At 37.7% G+C, this 22,347-nt stretch overlaps 1 protein-coding gene across 1 annotated transcript; it reads right to left on the reverse strand.

Annotated features, from left to right (window-relative positions):
• Positions 1–1,794: 1,794 nt before the first annotated feature.
• Positions 1,795–16,799, reverse strand: PLAAT1 (phospholipase A and acyltransferase 1; the record flags this gene model as incomplete). The annotated part of the gene is made up of 3 exons (XM_080695466.1): positions 1,795–1,896; positions 8,365–8,630; positions 16,661–16,799. 3 exons carry the CDS (start codon positions 16,797–16,799, stop codon positions 1,795–1,797), a joined length of 507 nt encoding a protein of 168 aa, XP_080551592.1.
• Between the last annotated feature and the right edge of the window lie 5,548 nt (positions 16,800–22,347).

Raw genomic sequence — 22,347 nt, forward strand, 5'->3', positions numbered from 1 at the left:
TCCTAGCATATATAAAGCCTTGAGTTCCATCCCCAGCACTGCTAAAACCAAGCAAATTGGAAAAAAAAAAGAATGTGTGGAGGGAGGATAATTTTGGCTCTTGTTACCTGGTAGAAGACACATCTCCCCAGAAAACCAGTGGAGGCTGAAAGAGTTTGGGAATTAACTGAAGACAGAGTTGGCACCATTTGAAAGAGGAAGGGAGAGAGGGGGACACACACACACACACACACACACAGAGAGAGAGAGAGAGAGAGAGAGAGAGAGAGAGAGAGGAGGAGGAAGGGGAGAGAAAGGGAGAGAGGGATAGCGTCTCCTCTCCTCTCTCCTCTCTCTCCTCTCACTCCTCTCTCTCTCTCTCCAACAATAGAAAGGTTGTGAACTACAGTACCAGACAGCAGAGTACTGCGGGGGGGGGGGGGGAGAAGAGAGAGAAGAGATTCTATCCCTCTCTCTCTTTCTCTCCCGTCCCTCTCTCTCTCTCCTTCTCTCTCTCTCTCTCCTCTCTCTCCTCTCTCTCCTCTCTCTCCTCTCTCTCTCTCTCTCTCTCTCTCTCTCTCTCTCTCTCTCTCTCTCTCTCTCTCTCTCTCTCTCTCTCTCTCTCTGTCTCCCCCACCCCACAATACTCTGCTATCTGGTACTGTAGTTCACAACCTTTCTATTGTCATTACCAACCCTGCAAGTGGCTTGACCAGTATTTCTGATTGTGTAGTAAGTTCTAAATCAGTTTCATAGGTCCAAGACCTTTGTTGGTACCATATTCTAATTTCTTTATCATATGCTTGCCCATATTGCTGGATTGTTTTATTTACTTAATGGCATGCTTTTGACAATGATGAAAGAAGGATGTTACTGGCTGGAAGTGTGGTTTGTGGGGAAATGTTACCATGTCCAATGTCCAAGGTCCACATTCTAGTGTGGACACATCACAACCCCATCTTTCTTTCCCTGCTGCCACAAAGAACTTTGTGGAGAGGTATTAAATAGTAGTTTGTTCAGTTCAACAGAAAGCCAATAAAATGCAAGAATGAGATGACAGCCCTTGACTTATAGCAAGTCTTTAAAAGTGGGACAGGATATTATTTTCTAAAAATGGCACTTGAAAGAAACACTTAATGATCTCTTGCCAAGGTTAAAAGGTCATATCCCTGAAGTACTTCAAAATCCAGAGGAAACAATGCACCTCTGCAGAAATAGCATCCCACATCATTCATGGAGTGCCGTGTACTGCTGAAATGCAAGCAGGTTCCAAGCAAAAGCTCAGGAGTAAAGAGCACCCCCCTACTCTGCTCTCCCTACCCACCCACACCTACACAGTGTGAGAAGATGGAGGTATTCCCTCCAATTTAAACATTGAATGTCCTACTTTCTTTTTTTTCCATAAGAAAAAGAATATGAATTTAGATGTCAGCCCTAACAATTTTGGGGCTCTTAACATTCCTTTGAAAACCATATATAAGTGGTTCTCTATCCTCTGGCAAAATAGCCACCCTTGGGGAAAAAGAAAACAATATTTATAGCAGAAGATAAAATGTGATGTGATTGTGTTAAGATCCTCTGCCGGCTCACTCAAAAGACTACTGCTTTTTTCAAACTGCCAAAGCAAATATATTCTAGTAGGAGAAAAAATTCCTTGGCTCAATGATAAGATAATATCAGTAAGCAATTTATTAAAGAGCCTGCCATCCATCATCAGAATTTGGAACAATAATGATGCATTGAAAATAAGTATTCATCCAGGTTTTTTTCCTTCCTTACAAATGCCTTCAGTTCCAATATCTCTTCAATAAATTGTTAATAGTATTCTGCTCTTTTTCTTTTTGGAAACAAGCCCAGGAATGAGAAGACACCAATAGCACCTGTCACCAATCCAATGGTACTTATTGCTTGGTTGGCCTAAAAGGGAACAAGAAACAAAAAACACATCTTATTCGCAAGACATTTTGGTGTCTTAAATAAAGCTTTAGTTTGTTTTCTAAACTGAACACCTCTTTTAATGTACAATGGATATATTTTAAATTTTAATGTCAATACTACATGAAGATGAAGAAAATAAAATTAGAGTTTTTATAATTATTCAAAAGACATAAATATATATTAGTATATATTTTCCATATTTTCAAGCACTTGACAGTTTATACACTCATTATGAACACAGTCTTATTAATCATCAAGTATACTGGTGAGAGAGGTAGCACTGCCCATGATCTGAAAAACTTTGGAGCTTATAAGTGATTTTCCCAAGGTTATATAAACTAAGATGTTTAGAGGTAAGCTGGGTCTTCTGCAACCCATGTTTTCCCTTTTGCAGTCCCTACAGTCCCCAACCCAAACTGGTTTGATTGAATCTGTTTCAGGGTGAGTACAGTATGTATGTATATGTTTCTCTTACTACAGAATGTCTGTCAGTAAAATAGTTTAGGGATGTGATCTGAGGTAAATGCCTATAAGCTCTAATTTGGTACACACAATTCCCTTTTTAATAAACAAACTTCAAGAAAAGTCAATACTGATGTTAACTATCATGTCAAATTAATTTATCATATAGACAAAATAAAGTAAACCACTGTCAAGCTCAATTGTCCATAAAGAGGTTCAGACATTTATAGTTTTAAGGGCATTAATCATCATCATGATGAGAGACCTAATGAATATTCATGGTGTTCATGGCACTCAACTAATATTGCCTTCCATCTGCATGGGTTTGAGTACTATTTTATGACCCAAAGGTCACATTTGTAGACTTCAGAGTCATCAGGTATTCTGAAAACAACATTTATTTTCTAGGATTTAAGGATCAGGGCTTTAAAGTAATGCAAAACATTTTATTTGCAAATAACTGGGAGCCAGTCCAACTACTGCAAAAATGACCCACATCACATTTGAGTGCACCCTCTGTCTAACCTATAGGCACCCACCACTGAGCCTTCCAGTCACTTATTACACATATGGTGCTTCCCTGCTGGGAACAGACAAAAAGGGCTGGGGCCAAGAGAGTCACATGGTAGCAATACTGGTAGCAACATTTGTTCCATGCATTTGAAGTAAGCATTCCCTCCATTATACTCTCCTATAGTCTGCAGGGACAATGCCTCTCATTGTGATTCCCTGCCTCTGCTCCAACCTCCAGTTGTGAAGGAGATCTGACAAATCCTACATTAGCTTATAATTGTACTTTTATTTGCTTTTTCATCTTACTTGTAATTTTTTTGGGGGGCGGGTCTTGGATGGAACCCAGGGCCATTCGACCTCCAAGCCACACCCTGTGCCCTATTTTTTATTCTTTATTTTGAAACTGCGTCTCACTGAATTGCAGAGGGCCTTACTAAGTAACTGAGGCTGTCCGCGAACCGTGATCCTCCGGTCTCCGTCTTAGCCTCCCGAATGCTGGGATTACAAGTGTGCGCCACCACACCCGGCTTTACTTGTAATTTTTAACTAACTACTACCTAAGTTATTCCCCAAGAGAATAAGAACTTACTAAAGCATGAAGCTATCCACATACCATCTCCCTGCAGGGAAATGCAGGATACAGAATAAATTCCAAAGAGGGAGCCAAGTTTATAATTAGCAGAGATAAAGGATTATAAACCCAGCCCAACCCTAGTACAACTCCAGGTAGATGCTGAGCTCCTAAGAAAGTGATACAGGGAAATGGGCAGGCAATGAAAAAGCATGGAAGTACAACAGGTGACTTCAAACACAAGTGCCAAATGACATCAGGGTGCAGCCTTGGGGAGGCCAAGTGAGATGCAGCCTAACTGACTAGGCATCTTTTGGTTTCTAGAAACATGTTAGAGAAATCTCATGACTATAATAGACTTGGAGAGGGGATGAGAAACTTGATTCCAAGCCAAAAACTCCATGAGATCCCAGGGAAGATATCAATATAATAAAACCACTTTCAAGAATGCACACATTTCCCAAACCTCAAATGCTCATTTGCTTCAAGTCTCATTTCAGATAACAAACTTCCATATAACTGAGACAATCACTTGGAGTTATATCTGATGTGATCTGACCTGCGCAGGATTTTAACACTTTAAGATGTTCTTAGTGAACCAGCAAATGCAGGAACTCTTTACTTCAGGGCTTACTTAGGATTATAAGGTCACCAAATCTGTCTCTGCACACTTTATCTTTTGCAAGGCCTTCTGTAGGTGGGTCATAATGAAGTCCTTACTCTGAGAATCTGTGTATGCTCAGGGAAACATTATCTCATTTGGACTGCCTGTGTATAGACAGATATCAGGATGGCAGGGGCACAGATGACATCAGAGTTTATCAAGCATCTCTTCCTGAAATTCCAAGGCTACAGTCACTGGATCACAGGCAGGGTGCAGTCATTAGTTGGCTTGTCCAGGCATCCTCAAGGGTGTGGCCATCTCATAACAAGACACATGGTGTGTGTGTGTGTGTGTGTGTGTGTGTGTGTGTGTGTGTGTGTGCGCTCGTGCATGTGTGTGCGTGTGGTACTGGGGATAAACCCAGGGGCATTCTACCTCCAAGCTACACCTTCAGCCCTGTTTTTTTTATTATTTATTTTGAAACAGTATCCCACTGAGTTTCAAAGGGCCTCACTAGGTAGTAGCTGAGGCTGTCTGCGAACCGTGATCTAAGCCTCCCAAATGCTGAGATTACAAGCGTTCGCCACCACGCCTGGCACGACAACATATATCTTAAAAAAAAATGTTTGGACTGAATCCAAAATATACAAAGAATTCTTAAAACCCTCTGGGGTTTGAAAACAGGTAAAAAATGTCAAGAGACAACATCACCAAAGAAGATATAAGTAGGGCAAATAAGCGTATGAATAGATGCCCAGTAGCATATGCATTAGGAAACTGCAAACTAAGACAATAAATAATAACATACCAATACATGTCTATCAGAATAGATTAAATCCCAAACACTGACATCATAGATCCTGGTGAGGACATGGAGCAACAGGAACTCTTATTCATTGCTGGTGGGAATACAAAATGTATGGCTACCTTGGAAGACAGTTTGACAGTTTCTTACAAAAATAAACATATGATCTAGCAATCACATTCCTTGAGTTTACCTAAAGAAGGTAGGAAACTATGCATAGATGTTCATATAGCAATTTTATCATCTACAGCACAAACTCATAAGCAACCAAGATGTCTTTCAATGGGTAAAAGGAAAATAAGCTGTAGTAGATTGATACAATGGAATAGTACTCAGTGCTAAAAATAAATTGGCTATCAAGCCACTAATATCCATGGAAAAAACCTTAAATTCATATCACAAAGTTAAAGAAAGCAACTTGAAAGGGCTACAAGCAACTTAAAAGGCTACATTATCCCATTATTCTAGAAAAGACAAGACCATAGGAACTGTTAAAAAAAAAAAAAGTCAATGGTTTCCAGAGATCTGGGGAAAGGGAAGAATGAATAGGTGGAACACAGAAAAATTTTTTTTAGTACTGGGAAGCTATTATCATGTTATAATGGTGGATATATGTCATTACAAATTTGCATTGTCATTACAAAGAGTGAATCCAAATGCAAGCTCTGGACTTTGGCTAACAATTGCTTGTCAAGGTGGCTCACCAATTTTAAGAAATATTCCACCCTGATGTGAGATGCTGTTGGAGAAGAAGGCTGTTGTATTTGTAGTTAAGGGAGGGAACTCTGTAGGTTCAATATTGCTGTGATTCTATAAGCTGCTCTAAAAATTGCCTTAATTTTTTAAATACAGAAAAGCACAAAGAAAACAAAAGATGGGACCAAATCCTTCAATTCTAATAATTTGTATGCATTTGTTATTTTTAAATTGTAGAAGTACATAGTCATTTCCCATGAAAATAATCTGGAATTACTCTCCCCTCAAAAATTAAAAAAAAAGCTCAGGTGTTGAAGGCCTTGTTTCCAGTGCACCAAGGCTCAGGGGTGAGACATGGCTAGAGAAGGTGAGTCACTTCGGGTGTGACCTTGAGGATTCTATCTGTCCCTGGAACTGCTCCTGCCCTCTGGTTCCCCATGATTTCTGCCTTGGAGCTGGCCAACTATGAACTAAACCTCTAACACCATGAGCCCAAATAAACCTTTTCTCCTCTAAGTTGCTCTTGTCAGGTGTTTTGGTCATAGAGAGAAAAAAAATCTGATCAGCACCAAAACATTTCTAAATTAAAGATCTCTAAGCTTTAAGGGGACCTAAAATGAATCTAATACTACTATTATTTAGTAGGAATACACTTAATTATTGATCCAAGTTCTGTAGTTTCTGTTACCTATTATTGAATCTAACAAAGATCTATATAATTTCTAAAATAATATAATTAAAATAATATCAAGTACAGGTATATGTTTACTAGGATGAATAATAATAACATAGTATGATACGGGATCTCAAATATGTCCTAAAATATTTTAAAAACCTCTGTAGATAAAGTAGAAAACAGACAAATAATGCACCCAGGGTCATTCAGCTTAAGTGTTTCTGAAGATGTGGTTCTAGATTAGATCAGCAGGACACTAAAATTTAGGTATGCTCAGGGCTATCACTGAGCCATTCTCATCAGAACCTGCTGGAGGCAAGTGGTACTATTTGTTGATTAATTTTTCATGGGTATGAAAGGTGAGAAGATGATGAATTAAAAATTTGAGTAAAAGCAAGATGATCTTAATAGTTTTTAATTTAATAATATTTTTACTTATTGAAATAGAATTAATATGCAAAAGTTTGTAGACATAAATATTCATATATAAAATGGATACAAGTTGATGTATTTGGAAATAGATACACACCATAAAATCATCACACTCAATGCCATAAACTTACCTATCACCTCCAAAATATTCCCTACTGCTTTTGCTAGGTTTTGTTATTTTGATTGCTGCTGCTGTTGCTGTTGTTGTTGTGTTTGGGGGTTTTTTCCTTTCATGGTAAGAATTCTTAATATAAGTTCTAACATCTTAGCAAAATTTTAAGTATACAAAGCAGTACTATTGATCATGAGCACTATATTGCACTATAGATCTCTGGACTAATTTATCTCAGGCAACTGAAATTTGTATCCTTTGACTTAATATCTTTCCATTTCTGAAAATTAAATAAATAAATAAGAATATTACTTGCTGAGTGAAGTGAAAAACTTCATCATTAACAAAGACAAGAAAAAGAACCTATTTCCTATCTATACCACTGGTTTCAATATAAAAGTGAAGAGGAATTTTTGTGTGTCCTCTATGTTCTGGATGAAAAGTGATTTATCATTACATATGAGTAGGACATTCATTATGCTAATGTATTTCCTAATGAGAATAAATTTCCAATTAAATTATTTCCTAATGAAAACAAATGCACCCTTTCATTATGTTTTAACTCCTACTTTTTCCAAGCTTTTGTGAAAAGGAAATCTCATTTCTTGGAATAAAAGTTGATATGATTGATCCACCATTTCAAGATGTTTGAAGTCTTGAATAAATTTGAGTTATTAAAATATCATTAAAGTTTTATGATATTATTCTTTGAACTTTCGATCTCTTTTTTGAAGGTTTTTATAGGTATCAACTCCCAGGAGTTTAATAGCTGTGAGACTATTTTTGGCATTTTAATTTAAAAATTAATACTTTTGTATGTATTTTGAATGAAGAAGACTTCCTCCTGTAATAGTTTTATGTATTCGTTACCTTGGATTCCCTTAATAAATCTTTGGTCTAGGACAACAATCATGGACTTGGTTGGTAGGAGAATGGGTAGAGAAAGGGCATCAGATGTAAACATGCAGCTAGCAGGAAATTTGTAATACTACAAAATCGTGGTAGTAACTTCCAAAATTGCAAAGTACTTTAAAGTCAATTATTCATGCAAGGTCATCCAAAAGCTCAATGAGTCAGAGGACCTACTTAGAAGCACACATTTTCATTAAAAGCTAGCATTGCAGGGAAAGAAGAATATATTTCCTAACTCATCAAGCTATGTCATCAGTTGGACTCTGTCACTGAAAAAGAATCTCAGCATGACCATCTATGATTTCAGTAAATTAAATGCCACTCAAAACAGCCATTATCCCTTTTAGCATATTCTTTTCAGTCCATAAGTTATTTGGTTTGAGACTGCTGTTATGGTGGAGTAATGGGGAAAAGACAGAAAGCTAGGTCTTGGTTCTATTAAAGAACCAAGTCCCTTCTAGCCCCAAATCCATGATCCTGACCACCTTCTATTCTCAATGTGATCATTACCTTACCACATGACCTTGAACAACTCAATCTCCTTCTCTGTCCTTTAGTGTTTTCATGTTCTTTTCATTTTATTTGAGGCCGGGGAACTTCATTATAGCCAGTAATTACTATTTTCTCAAGGTTAACCTTTTCAGGTAACCTGATGAAAACTCACCTGCTCTGAAACTCCTTCTCCATAGCGAAGCAGAGTCACAAAATGTTCACAGTTGTTGACCAATAAGTCATAAGCCACCTCCTGTCCAATAACAAACTCTGATCGTTGCATGACTTCATCCACAGGGAGAGGGGTGTATGTTTCATCGTATTTATTGTTTATTCTATATGTGTCTCTTCCCACTACCTCCTTCAAGAGCTGCATCTTCACCAGGGCCTTTGTGCTGAACACAGACTTCGCACTTGTAAATGTAGAAGGGATGCCATCTGCAAGGATAATTCTGGTTAGCAAGGCTTAGTGACTCAGTCCAGTGAACTCCAATGCCATCTAAAGACTTTGGAAACACTGGCATCCTTAGACCTAGCTCTGCTTCTTATATACCATCAAATCTGAAACCATTTAATCTGATCAGCTACAAGCTCTCATTCCATAGGCATTACCAATAACATTTAGTACTGTATGACAGAGAATATGAGATAATTTTTCTGAAAATGTATGATCTTCCTGGAGAACAAGTAGGGTCAGAACATTCTTCCTATTCTTGGGAAATATGTTCTCTATCAATTGATGTTATTACTGGATATCTTGGTGTGTGTTTCTAACACAATGCAGGTGAGATTTTGTCTACTTTTTCTATATGCAGTTTATTTTCTGGCATCTGAACCTTTCCAGCTAATATAAGGAAGGTTAGAACATTATGATACCAGGCTGGTCTTATACATAAGCTGCACTCCCATCCCCTTAACATCCTGACCACCTCTTTATGTACTTATTCTTTCAAATAGACTTCCATCTGAGGCCCAATTTTCTGTTCTGAAATGTGCATGATAACCCAGTACCATGAGGAATCAGCTTGGATCAAGCTGGGGTCCCACTTTTCTCTTGCCAGTTCATTTGGGCAAGAAACTAAATTCCTGGATCTGAAGCTAATTTTAACAGGTACTATGCACCGGATGTGGCTACCTGGGGTATACTACATACCTATCACAAGGTCCTGTGCCCAGCCACTCTATCATAACTGCCTCTCTTGGGAAACGATTTGCTTAGGCTTCCAAGAAACTCTGTATCATGGCCTGTCCTTAACATTACCTGAGGCTGGACAGAAAATTCCTCAGGGCACAGCTCTAATACCAGGACCCGATCTCTTTCCAACTGTCCACCACCCCTATGCCTGGCCATGTTCAGGTGACTCATAAGAGGAAGGATTTCTCATGACCAGCATCAATGATAAATCTTGCTTTTAAGTAATGACTGAAAGTAAGCTTTCTTTCATTTATCTTTTTGCCTATCCTCCTTCCCAATGAAACAGCACTGTCAGTATCTTACACACTGAATGTTCTTCACATTATGAATATATTTATTCTACTAGAATTACTAAACATTTTTAATTAACTCAATGAAAAAATGAAGACATTGAAGTTCAGAGTGGCAAACTGACTTGGAAAATATAGTCACTAATAATAGAAATAGCTCAGTTTCAATCTATAGGACTAAAACTCAATGCCTTGAACTACACTGATATGGAATGTCACGTAGAAACATTACTATAGAGTTTCATAATAGAAAATAAAAGCAAAAATCTCATATTTTTTCCAGATGTGAAAACTGTAGAGATAATGTGGAAATATAAGCTTACTTAGCATTAATGATCTGAACTTAGAAATTAACAGCTATAACTGTAAATGTTTTATTTGTCATTTACATTTATACTATTCTAAAGCAAGAAGCAAATAATTCAAAATTTTGCAAAAAAATGTTATGAAAAATTCTCAGAACTTCACATGGTAATGCAATTCAGGCCTATAAAACTTTCTTTAAAGGTATTTTGAGGGAAAATGCTTCAGGTTATTTGTCATTTGCATATAATTTTCCTAATAAATAAATTAATTTGTGTTTTTAAATGTTTAGAAAATACTAAAAAATAAAGCATAAACATATAAATATAAATTACACATTACCCTACCACCCAGAAATAACCATTATTACTTTGGTATAACTTTATCCTGTCCCTTTTCCATACATGAGTATAGGTACATGCATGTGTGTGCCTCCATGTGTGTACATATTATTCTTTTGCAAACTGGCATTACATACTGCATTTTAATTTGAAATTTTCAAATAAATGTTATAATTGAACCATCAAGATATAGTTAAACATGTCCAGGAACTGTTTTTTAATGGCAGTTATGATAGCCTTTGTTTTTATCTGTTACCACACCCAACCATTGCCTATTTCTTCCTGGAAATGACTGTCTGTGCCAGTCACAGTATCTTATTCTTCTGGGTACAGTGATGGTCCAAGATGGCTTAGGACTCGTGATGGACTGATCAAAGTGGTTCTCCATGATGTTTGAACTGCAACAGGAAATAGCTCTTTCTCGCTGAGTCACAAACTTTCAAAATGAGACTTTGAGATTGCCTATAGTCTCCAGTTCCTTAGAAATACAAAGCCTGGGAGAATAAACACTTAGAAAGAAGAATGCAGACGTGATCCAAGAGTCCTGATCACATTCAGTCCCCTAGATCCAGATGTCTCAGATGCCAACATTGCCTCTACCCTTTCTGCAGCTTTCCTCAGTGAAGCAATGAATTTACCTTTTTGCCTTTTTAAGCTAATTCTAGTTTTATTTCTGTTACATGCAACTAAAAAATTCTGACAAATACAGATATCTAACATCCTGTGGCTGAATCATAATTTGTTTATTCATCCCCTATTGAATATTAAGCCACTTTAAAAACTATTATAAATTAAATACAAATGAAGACCCTTACACAGACGTATTCATCCACATTTCTAAGCATCTCCCCAGACTCTTGAAAGGACAATTACAGATTCAGTATATACACTCTCCTAAGACTATTAACACATGCTGTTAAATTGATTTAGTGAATGACATTATTTATCAGCTTGTATTTCCATCAACAATATCTTTGTGTTCATTTCACTATTCCTATACCAGCATAGATTGTTATCATTCTTTATCCTTTGCTAATGAGACAGGCATGAAATCTGTCTCTGCAGTATTTTATTATTTTCAACGACTACAAAGATGAAAAAATTTTAAACATGCCTTAACATTGGCTCTCCGTTTTTTTTAAATTTTTTTTTCAAAATGTTCACAATTCTTTGTCTATCTGTTTGTTGGGATTTGAGTGTTTTTCTATCCTCTTACCCTGGGATAACATTTCCCCAGATATAGTCTAACTGGTTTTCTCACCTCTTTCAAGTTTTTCTCAAACATTTCTTTCTTATGAAATTTTTCTAACCATTTCATTTGAAACCACAGTCCCTTCACCCCCATCTCCCTGCCTTTAGCACATTTTAGCTCACTTCCTTGATTGATTTTTTCCTTATCACTTTTTCCCTTCTAATATTTACTTTTTGTTGTAGTTAGATGCCACCGTCCTTTCTCGGCATATACGTGTGTGAGAAACGCTTGTATTATTGGCAAAAAGCTTCACGGAAGCAAGCCCCAAGGAGGAAGCATCATCTTTAGCAAAAATACTCCCTGTTCTTAGAATTCTATACAAATAAGCTCCAATGATGTAAAACGGGATCCCAAGAATTAGGACTGTGGAAGACGTTGAGTCCATGAAAGATAAATTTTCTAGTAAAATGTCTGAGCCCTCAGACTTTCTCTGTATTGTTCCAGCTTTAATAAAGGGCAGTCAGATTTCAAGGGCTGCAAAATTCCTCTCGGCCCTTCTGCAGCAGGTCCTTTGATCTAAAGATTAGTTCCCAGTACCTCTCTGCCAGCAGGGGAGGCTGCAAAAACAATTTTCTACCTTTTGCTCCATTTCCCAAAGAAATGTAAAATCTGGGCCATTTGCTTCCCTCTTAAGAGATGCTAATAAGTTCTTTTCTAGCCTCAACTTAACAAAAGCCTACCATTTGTGACTCAGCAGCAGGACAGTAAAATCCCAAAAGTCTGCTTCAAGATTATGCATTAAAGAACAATTATAGAAATCCGATCACCTGTGTTATAATGTTTTTTCCCTGTCTACTAACTGTAATATAGGTATTGCCTTATAGGGGATGGTGGAGCAGACAGGACTGGATGAATCCTCACCACAGCCCTATGGATCTTGATAGGCAGAGGAGGGCATGGACTAAGCCCTAGGGACAAAAAACTCCGAAAGGATTAAAGGAGATCCTAGAAGACTGAATTTCTCCAAAACAGACTTTGGGTGTGACCCCGGCCTTTCCGGACTCTGGACCTTGCCCATTTGGGTTCACCTGTGAGGCTAGAAACCTGATTTAAATCACAAAAAGCCAATGGGGTTAAATGTAATTGCGAGGTCCCAGACGAATCTTAAACTGTGATGCCATGGATCTTCTTTTATCCTGTTTATCTTGTTTACACTTAATGCCTCACTATTGTCCTTTGGTGTTTACAATGGGGATAAGGGTATAAGTACCAGTTATGAAAATTAAAACTTTGCCAATTTCTTTTTTTTTAAATTTTTTATTGGTGCACTGTATTCATACATCATAGTGGGATACAAACTTTTGTAGACATACAAGCACACATCGCCCAGTCAGCCCCCACCCGATCCCCACCCCATTTTTTCCCCATCACTCCCTCCCATGCTTGGCTTAGTGGTTGACATCTAGTATTATAGCAATTTATCCAAACTTAAAATGATAATTTCACATAGCAGTTTCATTTGTCTGATACCAAACTTTTGATGACTTAAAGATAACATTTCAATATTTCTTTTTACTTTCTTTCTTACCAGAGAATTTTTTTTTCTATTTTTTTTTTGGTGAAACTATCATATATTTATATATTTATTTTTCAGAAAAAAAATCTATCCTAATATGGAATATGGACTCTAGATACCCACAACGATCTTGAAAAAGAACAAAGCTAGAAGATATATATTTTCTGATTTCAAACCATATAAAGCTACAATAATTGAAACAGTGTAGTACTGTTCTAAAGGCAGATATATAAACCATTGGAGTTAAATACAAGCCCAGAGCTAAACTCTTCCCTATATTGTCAAGTTATTTTTGACAAGGTTTCCACGAACATTTGGTGGTGGAAATAATAATCTTTTAACTAAATATTGTTGAAAAATAATAATTACATGGAAAAGAATAAAATTGGACCCTTACCTAATCCCATATACAAATATTAACTCAAAATAGATAAAAGACCTAAATATAAATCTTAAGACTATAGATTTTTAGGAGAAAATCTAGGTCATAAAACTTCACAACATTGAAATTGGCAGTGATTTCTTGGTTATGATTTCAATGGCACAGGCAACAGAAGAGTATACAAACTCCCTAAAAAATAAAAAAAATATATTGTATATCCAAAGACAATGTAAACAGAGTTAAAAGTTACTAATAGAATGGGATAAAATATTTCCAAATGCTATATCTGAAGGTATATTAATATTCCAACTAGAAATCCTAAAAATTAACAATAAAGGCAAACAATGCAATTTAGAGATAGGTAAGATACTAACATAAATAATGAATCTCCACAGATAACCAATCTTAGTTGTCTGTTGGATGGAAAATCTTATTTCTCTGGTTCTGGTGTGTGTTACCTATTTCTTCTTTGTAGTTAATCTCTTTGAGTATTTTCTCTAGCGCTGGTTTTGAAGACATAAATTCCTTCGGTTTCTGTTTGTCATGGAAGCTTCTTATTTCTCCATCTAATTTGATAGAAAGTTTTGCTGGGTAGGAAATTTTTGGCTGGAAGTTGTTTTCTTTCAGAGTTTGGAATATGTTACTCCAAGCCCTTCTGGCTCTCATGAGTTGGTTTGGGAAGTCTGGAGTGATTCTAATTGGTTTGCCTCTGAATGTCACTTGGCCCTTTGTTTTTGTTGCCTTTAAGATTCTCTGCTTGGCTTCCACATTGGTCATTTTGACAATTATGTGGCGTGGGGATCCTCTTCTCCGATCCTGTCTAAAGGGAGTTCTATAAGTTTCCTGGATCTCTGTATCGACCTCTTGCTCTATGTTTGAAAAATTTTCTGCTATTACTTCCTTGAAGAGATTGTTGATCCCTTTGGTTTCACTTTCTTTTCCCTCCTCTATTCCAATTATTCTTAGGTTAGCTCTCTTAAAATGGGCCCATATTTCTTCAATGTCAGATTCCTGCTGTTGGATATTTTTTTCTAGATTAGAAACTATGTGTTCATTTTTGGAATGATCATCTTCTAAGAGCGAGATTCTGTTCTCCATGTGGTCTAATCGGTTGTTTGTGCTTTGAATTGAGGCCTTTACTTCATTAATTGCATCCTTTATCTCTTTTTGGCTCTCTCTGAGTTCTTTTCGAAGCACCTCTATTATTTCTACAGTTATTTTCCTGATTTGCTCTTCTAGAAATCTCTGATTTTCTGTTTTATCAGGTTCTGATGTTGTGGGGTTGTGGGCATTCATTGCTCCAGTATTATTCCTCTTTCCCATGATTTCGGAAGTTTGTGCCTTCTCTGGGTTCTTCCCTTGGCTCACTATGACTTCACTTAAGGTGTTCTGGATCTCGAGTCAGTAGTATCTCAGACCCCACTACTCCTTTACTGGGTCGTATCACAGAGTCTCCAACCCAGGGAGTCGATAGAGGCTGCTTTAGACTGTGGGGGGTGTCAGGTTGCACGTTCTCCTATGGTGTGATATCTCTGCCACCGCCACTCCCCCACTGGGTCAAGTTCCAGGTAGTACAGTACTGGGATTTCTCCTCTGTGGCCCACAATTTGACTCACTGTTCTTGAGTACGCAGATGTAGCTGTACTGGACTCGGTGAATTCGCTGCTGCTGCTGCCGGTGGCAATATGGCGCCGCTGTCACGCCCTCAGCCGTGAGGCTGGCGTATTTCTTCTTGGTTTTGATTTCCACTCTGAATCCCTGCAGTGTGTGCTGAGCTCAGCCACTGGGAGCTTTAGATGTTCCTTCACCGAGAAATCTCGCCTGTCTGTTCCACAGCGGCTCACCTCGGCTTTCTGTAGCCGTCCGGTGAAATCGCCGCTGCCACCAGCAGTATGACGCTGCAGCCGTGTCTTCGGGCGTGAGGCCGGTGTATCTCCTCTGTGGCTCTGAGCTCTGTTCTCAGTCCGCTTTCTCTCTGGAGCCTGGTGATTTTTTTGTTTCTCTGGTGATGGTGTTTTCTGGCTATGAAATGCACTGATTTTGTGGTAATGGAGATTTGTTGTTAGCGGGGCTCTTAAGCCCCGCTTTTCTCGGTCGCCATCTTCCCGGAAGTCCCAAAACTTTGCCAATTTCACAAGAGGCATTTGTCCATGTCAATCATTTCAGATTTTTCCCAGAGAGGAATCTCCACTTTTAGCGCCATGAACAGGAACTTAAAGGAGTTTATTTCATAAACAGGGAAAAATCACTGCAGATAAGCAGCTGCAGAACTATAACCGAAGCCTTTGCCTACCATTCAGAGAATCTCGGTCCTGAGCGGACTCAGTGCCTGGATTTATTGTGCCCAGAACTGAGCAAGCCATCACTGTTAGATATAAAATATTCCCTAAAGGGCTCATTTATTAATGTTTAGAGTCGATATAATTGAGTATGGAGGGTTATAATCCCAGCAGTGGATAAATCCATTATAATGAGTTTACCTTTGTTGTGTCCTGGGCAGGTAGGATGTGGCTGGAGAAGGAAGAACAGTCTTTGGGATTATATATGGCTCCTTCTCCCCTGCTCTCTCTTTTGCTTCCAGTCTCCATGATGTGAGGACCACAGCCCATGTGCTCTCCCTCTCTCCACTCCCTGAAATTCATGGTCCTTTGCCTCACATGAACTGAACTTGAATCCATAAAAAAAAAAATCTTCTTTCCTCTAAGTTACATGATTGGTCTTTCAGATTATATTTATTAGAATGATGACTCTTGTATTTTATTCTTACTCACTCATTCTCTCTCTACTAAAATGTATATACCACCATGCAGCGAGATGTTTGTGCATCCCTAGTGCGTAGAATGGCATGCAGCACAAGCTAACTAATATGTCAATAGGTGTTGAATGAATGAAAATCATTTATTTTTATGATTTTTAAGGACCCAGAACTTAGTTGCATTTATTACAAAATCTTTCCCAGCTGGTTATTTATTTACTATTGTGATTTCTATTAATCTAGAGGCTTTAAGTTTTAATATTAATTGTTCTTTGTTTTATTTTCAATGACAATGTGGTCTTAGAATATTCCTGCCAAAACCCAGATTCTCTGGGTTTATCAACTGTCTACATTTTACTTGTTTTATTTTGCTCATAATTCCTTATTACAAGAAAATTAAAAATCTCTCAGGAGCCCCTGGAAGCAAACTTTACCTATAGGTGCTATGTTGATAACATAACCATCACCCAAGTAGAGCGCCCAGTGCTGATAGCCAGGACGGAACACTTCAATCAAGTCCCCTGGGTGGGGGTTGCCAGGATAGTCCACACTGAAGCAACTATTAAGCGCCATCTGCAACAAAAGACAACAGGATGATCTAGCTGATAAAAATGGCCAAAAGAGAACTGGGTAAGACGTCCACAGAAGTAAGGGGATACGGAATTTATCAAGCCTGCATTCCTTACTAAAGACTTAGATCTGCACCATTGCCCTTTTATTCTACCGAATTATGTGTGCACAAGTAGACAACGAGAGAACAAATTTGTCTGCTCTTGCTTAATTTCCTATAACAGTGCTTTCTTCACCCTGATCAATTTCAGTGACTCAAGCATTTTTTTAATTCTTTAAATCCAAAAATTCACTCATTAATAAAACTTACTACAAAATTAACTTACACATGTTTTAAGACATGCCCTATTTGGAAAAGAAAGGAGAAATAAAGGGAAAGTAAATGTGTAATATATTTGTGTTACTATGCAAATGCTCAGTCCAAGACTATGCTAAAAAGCATTATAAAGTGTCTCTATGCTTGCAGGTAGCATGGAAAAAGTTAGGATTCAGGAGCATAGTATCACGAGTCTTTCAGCCTTTTCTATGCCAAAAAGTAAAATCAAGGATGAGGTATAGGCCAATGCTAATATCCTGAGGACATTATGCTAAGCGAGATCAGTCAGTCACAAAAAGTTAAGAATTGGGATGCTTTCCCTAATATGTGAAAGCTAAGGTGAAAGGGGTCATAGGAGGAACTCCAGGTGAAAAAGGATATCCTATAGAGGAGCAAATAAGGAAACTATGGGGATAGGATGGGGGGAGAAGGAAACTCTTTAAAGCACACGATGTACTTATTCATATCATAGTCAACCACTAAGCCAACCATAAGAGGGAGGGATGGGGAGGGAGTGCGGTGGGAGCTGGGTGGGGCCTGGCTGGGTGATGTGTGCATTTATGCCTACACAAGTTTTTTGCTTCATTATGAGGTATAAATACAATGCACCAATAAAAAGTTTAAAAAATAGAACTAAGAACAAAAACCAAAAAAAAAAAAAACTGCAAAAAACTGGTACTACAAAACTTACTCTGTCTTTAATTTAAGGAGAGATATGTTCCAAATTTGAATGGACGTGTAATAGATATTCAGTGTACTATAGAATATTGGGCGTTTCTTTTTGTTCAGAAATGTGTCATGTGTTGTAGCGCATGTATACACTCTGGCTTCCACCCACTAAGTATCAGCAGATGCCCTTTGCCATCACAAATGCCACCATCGATTTCCACCATTCCCCTTCCTACCTGACTTACTGTCTGATTCCTTTGATTCCCCATTTACTGATTCTAGAAACAGTGCAAGGCAGTCAACAGAAGGAGGACAATTTGGAAGGTTGGGGAGTTCATCATTTTGACAAATGTGCCTGAAAATTCTAAATTGGTGAAGTTTCTTTTTCTTCTAAATCAATACTCTTCAGAAAAAAAATATAAGTCACTGACAGTTGATTTTTACAGAGGTCACATTTTCTATGTATGGCTCAGAAGCAGATAACTCAGCAAGAAGAAGTTGCATATGTCTATTCACAATCAAAGGGAGATTTAATGCTGTGTGCATGTTGAATTTCTAATTGACAATAGAGTGTCCTTCATCATCTCATCTGAATGGAGATATGTACATTCATTTAAAAATAAACTCGAGTGCCAGAAATGGAAACTTCCAAATCATCTAAGCTATGATTATAACAGCACAGGCTAAGGGCTTGGGAATACAGACTTTAATTTTTCTGGTACTCTAAAAGTCTTTTTTACAACAATTAATAGTGGAAGGGTATTTTCCCAAGTATTTGCCTGCCATCTGTTGAAAACTTCAATCATCACAACTATCACAGGAACATGGCCAAATGTAAGTTGTCCATCTGTTGAAAACTAACTATTAAAGCAACTTGATGGAAACCATTAAGTCTAACTACCCTCACAAATATGCTTGAGTCTTATTAATATGGCAGTTCACAATTTGGCCACGTGGGTAATAAAAGGAAAAATAGAAAATGTGATATAAACAAACACATTTTCCATGAATAGGAATCAATAAGCATACACAGCTGCCTATTCAGATTCAAGACCTATTATAGTCAAGCTTATAATAATAACCACCACTTGAAGAGGGAGTGCTTTATAATATAGCTATTTTTTTCAAATGCACAATCTCAATTAACCCTAATTAACTGGAAAAAAACCCCACAACTATTTAACTGTATTATATTACTATCCCCATCCCATTTTATAGATAAAAAAGCTTGCATAGCAAATGCCAACTTTTGGGAAACACCCACTGATACTCATATATATATATATATATATATATATATATATATATGGTGGGGGCATCACAGTACTTGATTTCAAGACACACTACAAGCTGGGTGTGGTGATGAAAGCCAGTAATCCCAGTAACTGGGAGGCTGAGACTGGATGATTGCAGGTTTAAAACCAGTCTCAGAGTCGGATGTTGTGGTGCACATTTGTAATCCCAGAATTCAGGAGGCTGAGACCAGAGGATCGTGGTTCACAGACAGCCTCCACAACTTAGTGAGACTCTGTTTCAAAATAAAGAATAAAAAATAGGGCAGGGGAGCTGGGCATGGTGACGCACGCTTGTAATCCCAGCGCTTGAGAGGATGAGACAGGAGGATTGCACAGGTTAGAAGCCAGCCTCGGCTACTTAGTGAGGCTCTCAGCAACTTAGTGAGACCCTATTTCCAAATAAAATAGAAAATAGGTCTGGGAGTATAGCCTGGAGGTAGAAAGCCTCTGGGTTCCAACCCCAGTACCACACACACACACACACACACACACACACACACACACAAATAGGGCAGGGTATGTAGCTTGGAGGTTGAATGCTCCTGGGTTCTATCACCAAACCCGCAAAATAAATAAATAAGTAAATAAATAAATAAATAAATAAATAAATAAAATAAAACCAGTCTCAGCAACTTAGTCATAATATTCAAAATGATTAATCAAATGATTCAAAATTAGTCAAAATGATTCAAAATAAAATAAATAAATAACAAAAAGGGCTGGGGTTTATCTCAGAAGTAGAATTCTTCTGGGTTCAATTTCTAGTACTACACACAAATATATACCACACAAAACACACTATAGAGCCATGGTAATAAAAATCACCATGTTTTATGTCAATATGCTACCAACATAAAAACAGACATGTAGACCAGTGGACCAGAATAGAGATCCCAAAAGTAAAGCCATACATCTAGCCAGGTGTGGTGGTGCACGCTTGTAATCCCAGCATTTGGGAGGCCAAGAATAGAGGATCGTGTTTCGTGGAAAGCCTCAGCTACTCAGTGAGGTCCTAAGCAACTCAGTGAGACCTGGTGTTTCAAAACAGAGTAGAAAAATAGGGTAGGTGTGTAGCCTGGAGGTCAAATGCCCCTGGATTCCATCCCCAGACTTGGAAAAAAAAAAAAAAAGAGCCATACACCTGCAGTCAACTGGTTCTAGACAAAACTGCCAAAACATACGCTGAATAAAAGATAAATGTACACTAGACAAAGGACAGCCTCTTCAATAAAAAAAATAAGAAAACTGGATATCCACATGTAGATGATTGAAACGTAACATATATCTCTCACCCTATACAAATGGACCAAAGACCTAAATATAAGATCTAAAATTCTGAACCTACTAGAAAAAAACATAGGAAAACACTTTGAGACACTGATTTTTGAGACATTGATTTTCTGGAAAGGTTCCCAAAAGCACAGAAATAAAAAAACTATACAGAAAAATGAGATTTCATAAACTAAAAAGTTTCAGCACAGCAAAGGAAAGAACACAGCAGAGAAACAACAGTACAGAATGTGAAAAAATATTTGGAGAAGTACCTCTGACAAAAGGTTGATATCTAAAATATATAAGAATATATATATATATATATATATATATATCTGAAATGAAATAAAAAACAAAACAAATAAGTGAAATAAACCAGACACAGGAAGACAAGTACCACATGCTGTATCTCATAGGTAGTAGCTAAAAAAAATCTATCTGAAAAATGGTGATTACTAAGCTATTGGAAAGGAGGCGAGGAGGGTAGAAAAGAGCAGTTGAATAGTTTCATACTATAAGAATGTATGAAAATATTATACTGAATTCCACTGATATATGCAATCAGTATATACTAATACAAAAACAGGGAAATAAAACTGTGTTGAAGGTATACCATGGAATACTACTAAATAATAAAAAGAAGCGAATTTTATTTAAGTGTTGGGGAATCAAACCCAGGCCTAACGCATGCTAAGCAAATGCTCTACCACTGAACCACATCCCCAGGCTGAAAGAAATTATTGATACATACAAAACCTGAATGAATTTTCAGAAAAGTATGCTGACTGAGAAAAAAATATATATATCAAAAGGTTGCATACTTTATGATTCCACTATATAAAATTCTCAAACTGTCAAAGTTATAAAAATATAAAACAGTGGTTGTCAGGAGTTAAGAAGTGGCGGGAGAGCATGGGTGTGACTATATTAAAGACAACATGAAGCCCGGCGTGGTGGCGCACGCTTGTAATCCCCACGCTTGGGAGGCTGGGACAGGAGGTTCACACAGATTCGAAGACAGCCTCGGCTACTTAGTGAGGCTCTCAGCAACTTAGTGAGATCCTGTTTCCAAATAAAATATAAAAAAAACAGGTCTGGGAGTGTAGCCCAAAAATAGAAGGCCCCTGGATTTCATCCCCAATTGTGAACAGATTATTATGGTCACTGTTTTACAGATGCAGATACAAATGGAAGCTCAGGTGAATTAAGTGCCAGATCTAAAGTCACCTGGTAGTAAGTGACAAAACGAGTTCAGCCTGAGGTCTGCTAACTTCAGATTTCTTGCCCCTTCTTCATACCACTGACTAACATCATTAAGCAAAAGGACTGCTATTAAGTAGCATTTTGTCTTTCTCCTATCACACATCCCTTGGATGGAGAGGCTACAGAAGCACATAAATATGTATTTCATATACACATTCATGTGCAGAACTAGTAAGTACCTGGAAGTGGGTCCTTGCTGGGGAGCCTTGCTTCTCTCCAGCAGGGGCACGGTGGGGAGAGAAGCATTGATAGAGTGTCAGGGCACTGACCTGAGGTAAATGGCTGTAACCTCTCTTCTTGGCTAATGTGAATTACCTGGACCACATCTACCAATTTCATTCAGGCACAGATTGTGGAATGTGGTTCTTCACAAGAATTACACAAACCAATTAAAGATACATTTATAATGTACTCTAATACAATCTCTGTGCATCACTTTTAAGGTAAGATACTTCCTTTTAACAGTTCATCTGCTGAGAATTGTATGAGTTGTTTATAATAAAGTGGTATGAGTATATGCCTTTACTCTTTAGACCAGAAACTCCCCCAATTCAATTGCCAACACAGGCTGCTCTGTTTGGAGCTCTTCTTGGCCTCTGGGGATGCATCAAAACATATATAAGTGCTTCAAACACAGATACAGACAGGCTGATTAACTGCTGCTTCTGTCCAAAGGCCACCTGAGTCACAGGTGTCTCCATGCACTTTTTCACAAACTACTCCCAAGAATGCTATT

Source organism: Muscardinus avellanarius (assembly GCF_963383645.1).
Source record: "Muscardinus avellanarius genome assembly, chromosome: 5".
Lineage (NCBI taxonomy): Eukaryota > Metazoa > Chordata > Mammalia > Rodentia > Gliridae > Muscardinus > Muscardinus avellanarius.